This window comes from Xiphophorus couchianus, chromosome 9, assembly GCF_001444195.1.
Source record: "Xiphophorus couchianus chromosome 9, X_couchianus-1.0, whole genome shotgun sequence".
Taxonomy (NCBI): Eukaryota; Metazoa; Chordata; class Actinopteri; order Cyprinodontiformes; family Poeciliidae; genus Xiphophorus; species Xiphophorus couchianus.
In genome coordinates this window covers 25,102,989-25,117,624 of record NC_040236.1, presented here as the reverse complement: position 1 = coordinate 25,117,624, position 14,636 = coordinate 25,102,989, and the positions used below count along the sequence as shown (strand labels likewise).

Below are 14,636 nucleotides of genomic sequence, written 5' to 3'. Positions count from 1 at the left end.
ATCAGAAGTGAAAAAAGTGGATCAGTGCATCTGTGCGGAAGATAAAAAGAGAAAACTGTAATATAAATATATATCTATATATAAGCAGTTGTTTGAAGTTAACAGGGATTTAACACTCAGTATATCTCCCACCTCTGCTTTCTACTACTTTTTCTCAACAACAAAGCCTCCTGCGTTATGAGCCTTCATGGGGTTCTTATAGTAGCTGTGTAATGTGTGCGGGGAGCTGGATCAGTGGATGTCACTGCTGCCAGTCAGAGAAATTTATCGCCCACAATCATGTTGTGCTTTTCCAGAAAGCTCTCCGGTAACTCAGGAAACACTCGTGTGGAGGCCTCAGTGTTATTGTGGGATCTTGAAGCTCGGCTTCCTGCTAGTGGGGAAATCTGAAATAATACCTGCCTGGAGAACCAAGGGCGGTATAAATACACTGCCAGCTCCCGCATGCAGTTAATGCATCTCCTGTTCCTCATAATGCAGTGTAAACTGAGTGCAGATACAGTTACAAACACACATACTAAAAAAAAAAGAAAAAGGCTCAGGCTGTAAGGTGACAGAGCAACTGCTCTACTGCGTTAAATATAAGATGCAAATGGAAAGAGAAAATCTATCATGACTGTAATGTGGCCTGATACAGGTCGGTGGGGGGAGGCTCTCCTCTGAGGAGCTGAGCGCTGTGAGGAGGATGATGTATGGAGGAGTTGGATGAGAGGTGAAGAGCGTGGCGAGACGGGGCGCAGAAGGGCTGGATGGCTAGGTGGGAAGGGGGCTAACAGGGTGGGAGGGGGCGGGGGTTTGACTCCGGAGAGCCCAGGGGCAAAAGTGGAATAAATGTTGATTAGTGTTGATTTTGTCCAACGAGCACCCGGCAACTGACAGAGGGACTAAGCTGGAGCGAAAGGGAACCATTAATCTTGGTCTGGTTTAAGCGGCATATATTAATTTGTGTCATTTCCACTACGAGGAGAGAAACCTCTCCTTCTCTCTCTCTCTGCCTCCCAGTGTTTGAGAGCCGCCTCAGTGGGGGGCGGGTGGGGGGGGGGGTGGATTACAGCGTAAGCCTGGAGGTGGCGTCTGCAGCTAGAAGCAGCAGGGGGGTGGGGGGGAGGAGAGGAGAGGAGAGGAGGAAATGAGATTCCAAACACTGCATTATAGAAAATGAACTCCTGGGGGGGTTGGTATGGCAACCACCTTCCCCATGTGCCATTGCATGTTCAATTTAACGTGCATAACAAATTTGCAGACTTGATTAAATTCGTAACATATTAAGCAGGGCGGCGTGTGATGCTAGCGGAGGAAAGCTGCAGGGAGCGAGGCTGCACCGCCGGCAGTGGACAGCAGGGGGCGACGTCGGGACGTGCGCTCTTTTACCAGTCTAAGTGGATGCTACCTTCACTGAGTGATCCACAGCGGAAGTTCTTCTCGCACACTTGTACTCTAGTGGTTCTCGGGAGAGGAAAAGGAATCCTGCAGGCCAGGAAGTAGAATGTTTACTTCCTTTTCAGTCAGACGAGAAGAAGAAAAAAAACACGTTCCTTTTCCTTGATGTCAGTGTTAATTACCAACTCATATTCCGCTAATTAAGCTCTTTAATATGATTAACACGTATCAATTAGGGGACTGACAATTTGCATAATGTATAATGTAAGCCCATTGTTCCGTACTGTAATGGTGTTAGTTCAGCGTTTATGGCGTCGACACTGACTCTGGTGGTTCTGTGGTTGTGACTCTGAAGGAAAACTAAACTCTGTCAGCTTCCTAAAACACTTTCCCAACTCGTGTCCATCCAGGCAGGGGACCTCACTCTTCCTCTCTCACTATTCCTCTCCCCGAGAGCCTGTCTTTCCTTGGGGGTCGTACTCATTTTTAACTTCAGTTCCATCGTTGAGACTTATTCACTGAATCCTTTTATGAAACACTTGGCTTTTAAGTGAGAACTTCATCAATTTAAAGATACAGGACACAGAATTTCTGAGAGAAAAAAATCCCCAATAAGTGGATGCATCTCTTCTTTTTTTGCTACTTCTCTTGATTTTTGATATGCAACATGATTCAGTATAGAAGGATTATTTGTTTGTAAACTCAGCCGCTGCGCACGCGACTTGACTGCAGAAGGAGACGGCCGAGCTTCAAACTCCGACTGGTTGCCATGGTTACCCACATTTTTTCTTGCTGTTTTAACATCAGTAAGAAAACGTACCACATCTTGCTGTCAGCGCACTACATCTGTTGATCACAGCATCATAAAATAAGTTATGCTACCAAACTGACATTTGTGACCATTAATGACCCATACGCTTCACATGCAGGTTAGTGGATAAAATGGCCCAAACTTCAGTGACTAGCAATACCAAATATTCAAGTTTCAATACTTGCAGATTTTTTTCGTAGAGCATACATAAATAGTCAAAAGAAAATGCAGCTTGGGAAGCAGAAATACCAAAGCACAATACTACATCACACATTATTGGCTAGTGTTTGCAAGGCAGCCAATCCCGGAGCCCTATTTACTTTAGTTGGCGCTGATTGGCTGTACCGATAAGAGCAGAGATAATTAAGACTTTAGGTGTTAGCTCCAGTGGTAGTATGGATATATGCATTAATGCACGTTTCTATGCATTAATACATATAAAGGTTTTTTTGTGTGTGTGAACTATAAAAATAGGCAGTTATAATTGGTTTGAGAGGAAGTCTGAGGTATTCACGGATTTTCGCTGTTCGCAGATGGCTCTGGTCCCTGACCCCAGCAAGTACCAGGGGTCCTCTGTTAGCTAAAATTGACATAAGGGTATCTGTAGGTTTCAGCAAGTCAAATGTAAGATTCTTTTAAGAAGCTTTCTTAACAAGTTGTTGTTGAAAATGAGAGTTTGCTCTCAATCAACTTACCTGGTTAAATAAGAGTTAAATAAATAAAACATAAGACCTTATAATGCCACCTTGAATTAAATTTAAGAGCAAGAAGATATAAATATAGAGGATGTTTGGGGCATCTTGCTGGACTACAATCAAGCATGGCAAAAACTGCAACATTTCTGGGGTCTGTTTGTGGCAGTTGCCAGCTGAAACTTTTCTTTGGCATTAGAACAGAGCCAGAGGCAAAAACAGACATTGTCCAGCCAATTGGCTCTAAATTCATACTTAACCCACGATAGACCCAAAATAGCTAGCTAGCTAGCTTGCAAGGGTATATCAACGGCTAGTTAGAATTAGCCTCAATCGCCTCCAATACCAGAATGTAATGAAGATGTCTGCATGAACCAAACTTTTGCCTGACAGAAAAGTCCCATGAAAAAAAAAAAACTACATGAGACCAAATAGTGCCATGACAAAAATTTAAGACCATTGATGAATGTATTTCAGGCCAACTTGTATTTTTTTAAATGAATTTAAGATATTTTAAGGCTTCAATTTTAGATACATGAAGTTCAAATTAAAAAATACTTTACTGATCTCAAAGTGAAATTAAATGATGTTACAACTCAAATTAATTCACATTCTCCAGAGTTATTGTAGTTAGTGATGGTTAAGACTTTTTAGAGATGCATAAACATCTTGAATTTTGTCAGGCTAATGATCTTGAAAATAAAACACTAGGTTCAAATCTGTGTATTTTTAGCTAAAATAAAAAATTGGAAAACAAACAATGAATTAAAGCTTTTGCAATTTATTCATTGTTTGAATCAACAGCTACAGCATTGATTCAAACAAAAACCACAATTTCAACCATGCACTCGAGCTTTTTACTTAAATACTCCTTCCCTAATGCTGCTAACAACAACTCCTTCTCCATCAATCACTCTGCTAATAAAGTCACCAGCCTGATGTAGCTTCACATCCGATGGCCGTGTGGGCAACTCGTTACTGACCTGAGATCAGTGGCTGTAACACAAGCAAGCAGATGCCAGCCATGCCTGGCGAGACTTTAGCGGTTCAGGGCTTCCATGCCCCTTCCACAATCAGACCTCTGGCTCCTTTAATCCTGTCAAACATTATCCTCTACCGCCTTGTTAAACACCCCATTTTCACCCTTCCAAAAAATAACATTACATCACTCGGCCGGTCGTGCTCCTAACTGGAGGATCCCCTAGGCTTGAAACCGTGCGCTACACAAACATGCACGGCACGAAGGAAAGGCGGCCTTTTGTTGAGGTTGAGAGGAAAGAAACTAAACAGAGAGTCAAAGCAGAGTGAGCTCGGTAAAGGAGTGGGTTTGTTTGACACGGCTCAAGATTTATGATGTTGACGAAGTGTTTACAGAGGTCAAAGCGGCTCATTTTCCAAATCAGTTTGTCAGCCGTTTGCTTATCTAAAGGGCCCTTTTCATCAATCATGAAAAAGGTGATGGGGCGGGACGGGGGGAGGACCTAGACAAAACATAACTTGGAAATATGTGATGGAGGGATTGTTTGATTCCTTCATGGCTGTCAGCTTGGCAGAGCAGTGAGGAAGCAGCTTAATGTTGTTGCAAGGTGTCTGATAGAATCAGAGCAAAGGGATTTTCTACTATAAACTGCTGGGTTCAGCTTCACGTTTTGATTCTGAAGCCGCACGGCGAACGCAAAACGACATCCATGAAGCCGTTGGAGACGAACCGTAACCGCTGTCTGCCGAAAAGAAACGCACACTCACACAGGGATGGCCGTGGTTAAACAATGTGTTCCTTCCTTTGCCTTTCCTCCCCTATTGTGCTTGTTTGCACTGCCCCGCGGTTCTGTCGGCCGTTCCTTGCTTCATCCCAGCAAAAAAAAAAAAGTACACAGCACAGGTCAGAAGTTCAGGCTCTAGGTCAGCGCTGGCACTGTGTGATGCAGGGATGGAAGATCCACCCAGGCAGAGAGCGGGGCAAGCGGTCCAGAACACGGCGAGCCACTGCCTCTGCTCCGTTTACACGTCACGTACGTCTGCAGAGCACTGGTCCAGTCTGAGGTCACCTTTAGTAAAAACACCATGCTTCACAATACTGTAATTCAAATAGAAGTGCACCGATTGGGTGATCGCCAATTACCGATGTTTAAAATGCCTGATTCCAATTTTGACCGAAACCATTTTTTTTTCTGAAAAAAGCAAGAAAGTTGCTGAGTTGGCAACGAGTTGGGCTACTATTATTAACTGCAAACATGCAGACATGACCTGGTGAGACAGTTTGTCAGTCAAATCTCTCTCATGGCAGAGCAGAAGAGGACAGTGACTGATATTTAGACATCTGTTGAGTTAGATAAGATGGGGGGGATAAGATCAGCTTCACATGTTAAGTACAAGCTGATCACTGATCTCCCAAAATTAAGAAAATTGACACCAATTAATCAGCTGGCCAAGAAATCGGTGCACCCATGCATTCAACTTCAAAATGTTGTCATAACTTAGATCATCCCAGGTATATTCAATCAAGCAGTCACTTCTGAAGAGGCCTCTGTCCGCTGCTATGTGTCTCATATGACATGACATGCTAACAGCTCAGTATCCGGACAGCAGAGATAAGATTCCTCAGTAGCATGCAGGTTTCCCCCACAAATCTGGCTGAGCCTGGTGAGAGGGGTGCTGTAGTCTAGCAGCAGCTACCCCACCGTGTTTTTGTATTAAGAAATGTTAAAAATAGTTAGGAACTTTTGGAAATAAAAAAACCATCTACAAAGAAAATACAGCAGTGAATTAAATATAACTTGTTTTTCTGTAAGTTGTGTATGATTGAGTGCCATTATCATTCTAAAGAGATAATTATCTGCAAAAGATTAGTGATAAGACGACGAAGACAAACACCTGACAGGCATTTAAAGATGATTTTTGAGCATTTTGAATCGATTCAGGATCCCCGGCACTACGAACTGTGATTCTCTGTAGAATCATGTTTTTTTCTCTGCACCTCTAGTTAGACAGTATTTATTAGGGGTGCTCATTTATTGTATGGTTTATCTTGAAAAAAATGATCATCATGATTAGAATTTTGATTTATCGATGTCATGACAAATTTTAGCTATTTACAGTAAATAAAAAAAATAAAACTGACAGTATGATCAGAAATATTATTTTTTACTATTTTCACCACTGTTTATTCTACAAGACCATCAATAAATATCAGTAAATTCAAAAACATGATTAAATGCAGTTACTTAGTGCAGCTCAGGGAAATAAATCACGCTTTTAAGTAAGTGGCGTTCTGATGAAGACTGTTTCAAATGGAAATGTTTATTAAGAACAATCAATATGTTTGAATGATGTGCCATGCACTCACAGCCATACAGTTACCTAAAAAAAAAAAAAAAAGAAGCAATACATTTTTATTTATCATAATCTTTTTCATTATCGCAAGAGTTCCACAAAATATTGCAATAAAATTCTAAGTCCATATCACCCACCAAAATATCAAATAACAATATTATGGAATATGGAATTTGTAAGGAAAGCCTTCTTTCAGCGAGCTGACAGGCAGAGCACAGCAACAGGTGGGCGAGGGGGAGACTATCCAGTCCCTTTGGCACCTGACGTTTAAGCATTAACGCCAATGTACAAAAGTGCATCAATGTTATCGTTGGAATTGACAGCAAAGCGGCACACCGATCTGATTAAATGAGCAATAGCTTCGCTTATCTACTGCTAATAACTCTATGGCAGGAAATAACAGAAGCAGCAAAGACACACCTGTTAAATTATATGAATAAATACACTAAAAATATTCATGTGAATAAATCTGAAAATTAACCGAACTAGTAGCAACAAGTCGCCTGCATCCATAAAAATCTATTTTAAATACCTCACACAGGTAAGCAGCGGTCATATGCATTTTTGTTTTCAGCATTTAGTCGTGAAAATAAATACCACATTTGTTTGTTGACTTATTTTCCAAGCTTTTCTGAATTTGTCTTTAAAAGAAGCATTTGCTGTTTAATTTTAACACAGAAATTTGTAATCAACAAATTGGACTTTAGATCTAAAATACTGAGACCATTTCCCCTACTGCATCAGGCCAAAAAAATTAAATAAAATAGTGAGATGACAGACAAGGAGATCCAGGAACAGAGTAAACCTGAGTTTACTCTGCAGGAATGTTTTCTACTTCCGCCTAGAACTCAGCTCCAACGTGACGACAAGCAAGCCCCGGATCTCCAATTAGCCGCACCTCGTGTTAATAGGTTACCAGCTGAACGGGAAGGCAGGAAGACGTCCAGGTTACTTTGCACTCGCGGCTCAGCCGAACTTTGGGTGAACCCCGGCAAGCTGCAGGGAGTGAAACATCACGCATATCTGTGTCACTCCCCCCTCCAAAAAACATACCAAGACAACAGAAAGAAGAGAGAAGCAGCGGACTTCAAAAGACACACACACACACCTCCTCCCCCTGTTGCTCTCTCTTTCTCTCTCTCTCTCAGGAGGCTGCGGCCAAGTCAAGATAAACTGCCAGGCTAGGTGGGAAGAGGAAGGGGAGGGGAGTTTAGTTAGGCAGTAAAATAAGCTCTGATGAAAACATCCATGACAGCACCAGGTGACGGAGGGATCACCAACATAAACAGCCTCCAACGTCCCCAAAAGGTCAAGTATGTGCAGCGTCCCAGACAATGAGACCCTCCCTCTCGGCCTCCACCCATTCGGTTTGATTTCACGCGCCGATGAGTGTGAAACACACCGAGAGCAAGCCGGCACACTTAAGCAACTTCCATCTCGTTGGTGGAAGTTTCTACAGGCGTCGCAGACGGAGGTATAAAAGACACGATCACACTAAAGTGCAACAATTTCACTGAAAAAGAATCAAAAATGTCACGAGGTGAGGAGAAGTCAGAGATGGCTATGGAAACATGACTTTATGTCTTTTATGTTATTTCTCTCAAAGCAATTATTCTGCTGACACGCTGCCTCACAACTGCTTTAATAGAGAGACACAAAACATAATAGAGACAGACGTATTCAGCAGATTTGACAGTTAACTCACAAGGGGAGACAGCAGCGTGCGTGTCACAATCCAGCTCTCTGCTTTTCGCTGTTCTGCCATAGAAACTTCCTCCATGTTATGGCGCGGGATTTTTTAAGGTTTCTGGTGCTGAACAGCTGCAGGAGGGAACGCACGCCGCGTAGCTGTACCTGCTGCACGGCTCTCGGCTGTGCAAAGTGTGATGTGGCGACGTGGAAGCTGATCGGACCTACCTGTTTTTTCTTTGATTTCGCACAGAACGTTGAAAAGGGCCGGCTTCATTCTGTGACAGTTGAGAGCGTGTTTCCTGAAACAGAGAGGTGGCTTGGTGAGCAAAAAACCAAGGACAGGAAAAACGTTAAGAGACAGACCTCTAGCCTGGGGAATGGAGTAGAGCTCAGTGTTCATTCTGATTCACAAAGTGCTGCAGTGCAAATTGTGGTTAAAAAAAATTCAATTATGCTCTAGGAACACAACAAGTGTTCCATTTATACGATCAACTTAAGTGCCGGGCTTCATTTCAGATCTTGCTTGAAGAAAATTTGCAAACAGTTTCAACTTCTAATCCCTGAGATATACAGCGAAGAGTTTCAACGACCTGAAAATGCTTTTCTTTTTCTCTGCGCTACTTATTATTTTACTGATATTGATCACAATGTTTTAGCTGCTGATGCTGTAATACCTTTAAAAAAACAACACATGTTTAACAAATGGAAATATCCTAAATTACATGTTAGCTAAGTTCTACTAAGATTGTAACTCACAGAAAAACTGTACAAAGATTTGAGTGGATAATAATCTTTTATTTTTCAACTGAACCCACGACTTCTTAATGTAAAAAATATGCAAGAATAAAATGGAGATTGCTAGTTGTGTAAGTGAGTATGTATAGAATTGACTGGAAAATGAAACTAGGTTTCAGTGATAATTCTGAGAGTTTTGGTTTAATATACAATACAAGTATTACCCTATAAACTTATTACGGGTTGGAAGCAATGTAAGTACAATTATTAATTAACACTTTCTCAATGCATGATAAACAGTTAAATGGAAGATGAACAGATGAGTGAATGTACAAGCTTGAACAATGAAGATATGTAGTATTTTATTATATTTGTCTGAAGTAAATTAACTAGTAAAGGCTACAACCAGCTCTCAATGTGTCACGATCTAACTCTGCTTCTGGAATAAATGGCCACATTCAAAAATGGCAAATTTTAAACATATTTAGGTTGTACAGATATATGTATATATGTGTATTAATGCCTTTCTTAATTTCTTTCCTTCTCCTACTTAGCAAAAAATAAATACTGTTAGGTTGTGTACATGTTATCCATTCGTTTGTGTGTTTTTATGAAACTACGCAACAACTTAAAGTGATTCCTCAAGCTTCACTCACTTTTATAAGGAACAAACAACATGGATGATATTTTTAAAACTCAATCTTAGGGTACATTGTTTCTCGGTGTTTATGTTTTATGGCTAAAAAGTGAGCCGTCTTCACTAAATGCAGCTCGGGGGGGGGGAAAAAAGAGTCATTTTTTAAAGTTGGCGACACGTTGCCTGCCAATAAATGCCATTCTTAAAAATATATATTTTTAATTGCGGATTTGAGCTCGACCTTTAGCTTTAATATTATATTTTAGAGTTATATTTTGTGCTTTCTTTATTAATATCGCACAGATATGATAAATGTACTATTGTTGCTTTCTTTAAAAATGAGCTCCAGTTTGCCGCCGCCTCCCTCTGACACCAAACCGAGAAGTCTCTTACCTGGCCTGGGCTTCGTCCAGACTTTGGTCCGTGATGGTCATAATTTGCTGTAAAATGTCTCCAATGTCCTGCTTCCTCCCGTCGCCGTCGGCTCCTCCGGTGCCTTCCAAGTGCTGCGGCAGGCCGGGGTGCCCCGCCATGCCCACCCCCGTGTGAGAGTGCATCAACCTCGGCTGCTCGTCCATGTCTTCGGCCACCCTTTATTTTTTATCTAATTCTAGTTGTCGCCCACGCTGATAATTTCCTGTAAAAAAATAAATACAGTAAAAAAAAAAAAAAAAGAAGAGGAGAAGATGGGAGGACGGAGAAGAGGGGGAAATAAATCCTGGTACTTCTTCCTATGAGCGTTTTAGAGACGCTCCGCCAACAGGGGAGAAAAAAAAAGGTGGCGTTGGAGAGGGAGAGAGCGGAGCAACGAGCCCTCTCTGGTTGCTGCTCTCAGCTGAGCTGGTCGAAGCTGAATGTGAAATCTGATCTGAACTGCTGTGGGCTGCGCGTCTAAACCAGACAGACAGCTGCTCTCAACTACTAATGCTTTTCCTGTATCCAAGCCCCGCTCCGTCTTCCAAAAACAAGCAAGAAAAAGTGTCTGTGAGGAATGAAACAGCAGGGATTTACTTCCCTCGCTCCATCCTCTCGCTTTTTGTCATGTTCAGCACAGGCTGGGCAGGCGGCGGCACGGCGAAGAGAGCGCGAGAGTCAGGCTCCGCCCCACGCGACGTGATTGGAAAGGCGCTGGATTTAGCCCCGCCTCGAGGAGCATCGAGATCATCGGAATGTTGGATGCAGAGGAGACGCTCCACTGTGGCCGCATAGTGTTGCGATCGGGGGAGGAAAAAAAAAAGGCTTGTTGATGGATAGAGCGTGAACTCGGTGTAAATAACAGCGACCCGGACCCTCCTCATGACCTCAGCAGAACCCGCACTCCCTCCACACGAGGCCATTTAATTTCCACGCTGTGCCAAGATGAGGTGCACCAATCAGAGCTGTTGGCCACCCTCCAAATTTGTTATGAATATTAGCTAGATGAAGATTTATGGCTTAGAAAATAATTCGACTAATGAGACACATAACAGATGAAAAACACATTTTTGATATCAGTAATGTAAACATTGCAGACGAATCCTACAGTCAACTTGCTTTGTTGGAGTTTTGTCCATTCATTTCCAGGTATGTCGCAGGGCTCCGCTTGGATGACTTTGGCAGGGTCCTCCTAATGTAAGGCGGTGACCCATGTTGCGCAGCCAAGCAGCAAGACCCGAGTGTGTCTGGCCAGGCTGAAAAGTGCCCTTCAGGCCCAGCGCTGCCTCACAACCGCTGCGCCGCTCCACCAAGAGTCATTCAGAGGGAAGAGAGAAGTGAAGGAGGAGGAGGAAAAAGAAGAGGGTTGGATGGAAAAAGAAGCTCCAGTGTAGAACTAAAGTCTGAACACTGTTCTGTAAATCACTGGGCTGGATGATTTGCAACAGTGCTTTTCATGTGTGCAGGGCTAAAAGTAGGGATTTTATCAGTTATTTTTTTTTATCAATTAATTTTTTACAAATGATTTCAAACAGAGCAAATGTATATTGTAAAAAAAAAAAAAGGGTTGGAAAAAGAAACATTTCCTCAACCCCCACCCAGGTCCACTCCTTGACCCCAGGGAACAGGGTCAGTCCAAGGCAAAGCAAACAAATCAGCTGCTTAGGGGACCCAGGCCAGCAGAGGGCCCCCAAGAGCACTTGACCTCTCAAACCAAATGTGGATCTCCACCACACACACACAAAATATTTGTCAACATTTAAATATATTTAAAATTCAAATGCTTATACAATTTGATAGCTGTGTGAACAGTCATACTTAGCTGCTGGTTAAATCATACTGCTGCTTGAGTCCCATTTCATGGACAATGTAAATAGAAAGTAATCGCTAAATAAATGAATATTTTGCTGACTGAGTTTTGCACTGAAGCTCAACTGCATTAATGAATGAGTCAGTCAGAAACATAACATTGCCTCCTCAATGTATTCATTTATCTTTATTTATTTATGAAATTATCTGACTGAGATTGAAATCAAATCTGCGTAGCTCCAATCTCAGATGACCCTCTAAAGCAGGATTGACCTTGACTTCACCAAAGGTGACCTAAGGACCATCTGCAGGCCATTTCTAGGCTTCTGACCAATGTTGCGCATCCTACTTTACAATTCAAGAATAATATGAATTTGGTCGTCCATCTATTTTAACCTTTGTGAAAAAATATTTGTATTTTAATAACCTTGTTATATAATTAAGAAAACCACTTAATTAAGTTTTTTAAACTATTTTGTTTATCTGTCGTATATATTTTCTTCATCATATAGTAGTTGCAAGTCAAACTTTGGCTAAATTGTTCAGGAAATTCTGGTTTCCATATATTGTTTTCTTTTTATATCATCATTTGAAAACTGAAGTTTAGATTTAGTCAAGTTATCTTCAAACAAATATTAGTTTTATGAGCCGAAAATTGTAAGTACGGCAAAAGCAGAAGAAATCTAAAATGGGGGTGAACACTTTTTTGTGACACATTGCTACATACAGTAGCTCACAAATGGTTTTTGTCCTGTTGCTTTCCCAACAATCCTATCACAGCTCTATGTAGGCACTATATTATGTCTCCATGTTTTCGTCACAATCTGCAGCATTTCCCCATATTTATGAAAGCTTTCTGCAGGAAGAAAGACCATCACTATTTTTATCATCTTATCAGCACGATGAGAGGATGTAGGTGAAGCGGTTTGCCCTGAGTGTTGTGCACCGCTGAGCATTCCATCATGCGCAATAATTTAACCCAGCACAGCGTTATGTGAGGATACTTTGGCAGGTGCAGTCAGAAAGAATCATTCACACCAAATCCAAATCCTGTGTATTTTACACAGAACAGAGCCAGCCATTCAAACAGCCTGAAGTTATTATTTGAGCCATTATTAAAACATATAAATAATAAACCCTTTAAGCTGTTGATCATTTTTCTTAATCATCTTTCTTCTTACTTATCACAACACTAGGAGGTTTTATTTTGCATTTAAACCAAAGTCTGTCGCCCAGCAATCAGTCTGTGCGCAATTTGGAGTAGTGTGCACATCTCCCCAACCGGAAAGCCCTGCATCAGCCAATCAGGTACCAGTTGATGTAAGGGGGCTTTGCATGTGATTTATTGAAGAGCTTGTTGTGAGTCTATTTCTAACCTCCAAATATTACATGATTCTAACTTTGGCTGTTACTCCTCTCTTTGTAAAAGCACCGCCAAAGAGAGTAAATTTACTATATGACTGTCTGCAAGGGTCCAAACAGTTAAAGGACGGATCTGGACTTTGAACCATAATGTCACAACAGATCGAAATCAGCAGTGAGGAAACATAAGCATGTTCAGCTTGAACTCTGCCTCAAGCTGCTTATCTAGAACATTTGATTTAGATGTTGCTGATAACACATTGGGAAACTAAAGTATTTTAAATCACTGCATTCCAACTTAGACAATCAGTCTAATGTTGAGGTGCTCATAAGTCAGACAAGGTACTGTGAGCTCAAATGACCAAGTGCTGTTTGTTCCTTTGTTTTATATCTGAGAGAACAATTTTCCAAGTCAAAGTGTTGGTCAATACAGACTGTGAAACCAAAACTCACGGTCATTATCCTGGATGAATCTCTGACCACACCTCTCATCATCAAAAGGGAGAGCTCATTAAAATTTGTTGCATGACAGATTAGGGTTTTAGGCCAAGTTCAGACATTTTTAGTTGGGTTGTTGTGTGGGCCATGCAAGAGTTATCAATTCCAAAATCAATTTTGGGTCATGTCTGGGGTCTGTTCTGTAAGAAACATTATTATTATTATGTCATATTTCATTAGCTGTTTACAGAAAACCATCACAATTACTCGAAATAAAGGTTTTATAACATCAGTCTTTGTCCAATTAATCTATATAATGTAACTCTACACTGGAGTTACTGAAATAAATTGATTTTTTATTAAATGTGCCTGTATGACAGTAACATGGGTCTGTCACGCAGCAGCAGTCTTCAGTCAGAGGCCTCTTCAGATTCATTGCAAAACTGACTGCTACCAGAGATCCTTCCTGCTCACCACAACTCTTTGACCATACTTGGATGATATGCTACTATGACATGTAATCTCCGTTTAGGATAAATAAAGTTCTTTGGAATTGGATTGAATGAAATTATCACAATGATGATTGTATATAAACTTTTTATGTTTATCTATTTTGTGTTTTTTAAATGGGGAGTAAAATTATCTAATTGCAAAGCTGAATAATAAGTAATAGTAACCAGGAAGTGTCTTAAGACATTGTTTTTTGTGTAAGCATACATCACAGTATTGTGGTGAAACAAATCATGGATTGTAAAAAAAACAAAAATCAAAAAGCTGCTGATTTTCCTCCAGAACATACAGCTGGAATGCACCCATTGGAATTCCTCTGTACAGCCATTAGCATATTTGAGTTTGAGGTGCAGCGGCAGTGACATCTCAGACTGTCTCCCCAGGCCTCAGGTGGAGCCGCAGTGCTAACTTGGAGCTAGTGACTCTCCCTCCAGGAGCTCCTGCAAAACTCCAGCTATGTAAATTGGGTGCAGAATATGTATGATGGATAATAGTGAGTGTGGTAAGTTTCCCTGCCATCTGCTCAGCAGTAGAATAATGAGAATACCTGAGGGGGTCTCTGTTACACCAACATCCATATGACTGCCCAACATCTGCTAAGTTATGTTAGCGGGGCGTTTAGAAATCTAAATATACGCTGGTATTTCAGGGCTACGCAGGAAGCCAAACAAATCACAGGACCGGCGGTGATCTTCATCAGCTCGCTGCCGGCTTGATGTATGATCAGCCACTCACCGGCGATAAAACAGGAAATTCTAATCGATTTCCTATAAACCTGTAATTTGTCTTGGAAATATAAGCGATATGATGCGGGGGAGGAGGG

General features: G+C 41.4%; 1 protein-coding gene across 3 annotated transcripts in view; it reads right to left on the bottom strand.

The window, feature by feature from the left end:
• The window catches only part of LOC114150981 (pre-B-cell leukemia transcription factor 1-like), an 82,535-nt gene extending 72,174 nt beyond the window's left edge, over positions 1-10,361 (bottom strand). For all 3 annotated transcript variants that reach the window (XM_028027851.1, XM_028027853.1, XM_028027852.1), the window contains exons 1-2: positions 9,674-10,361; positions 8,134-8,207 (exon numbers count right to left, since the gene is read on the bottom strand). In XM_028027851.1, coding sequence (XP_027883652.1) covers positions 8,134-8,207; positions 9,674-9,858 — 259 coding nt within the window. In that variant the 5' untranslated portion in view covers positions 9,859-10,361. The remainder of the gene's footprint in view (positions 1-8,133; positions 8,208-9,673) is intronic.
• Between the last annotated feature and the right edge of the window lie 4,275 nt (positions 10,362-14,636).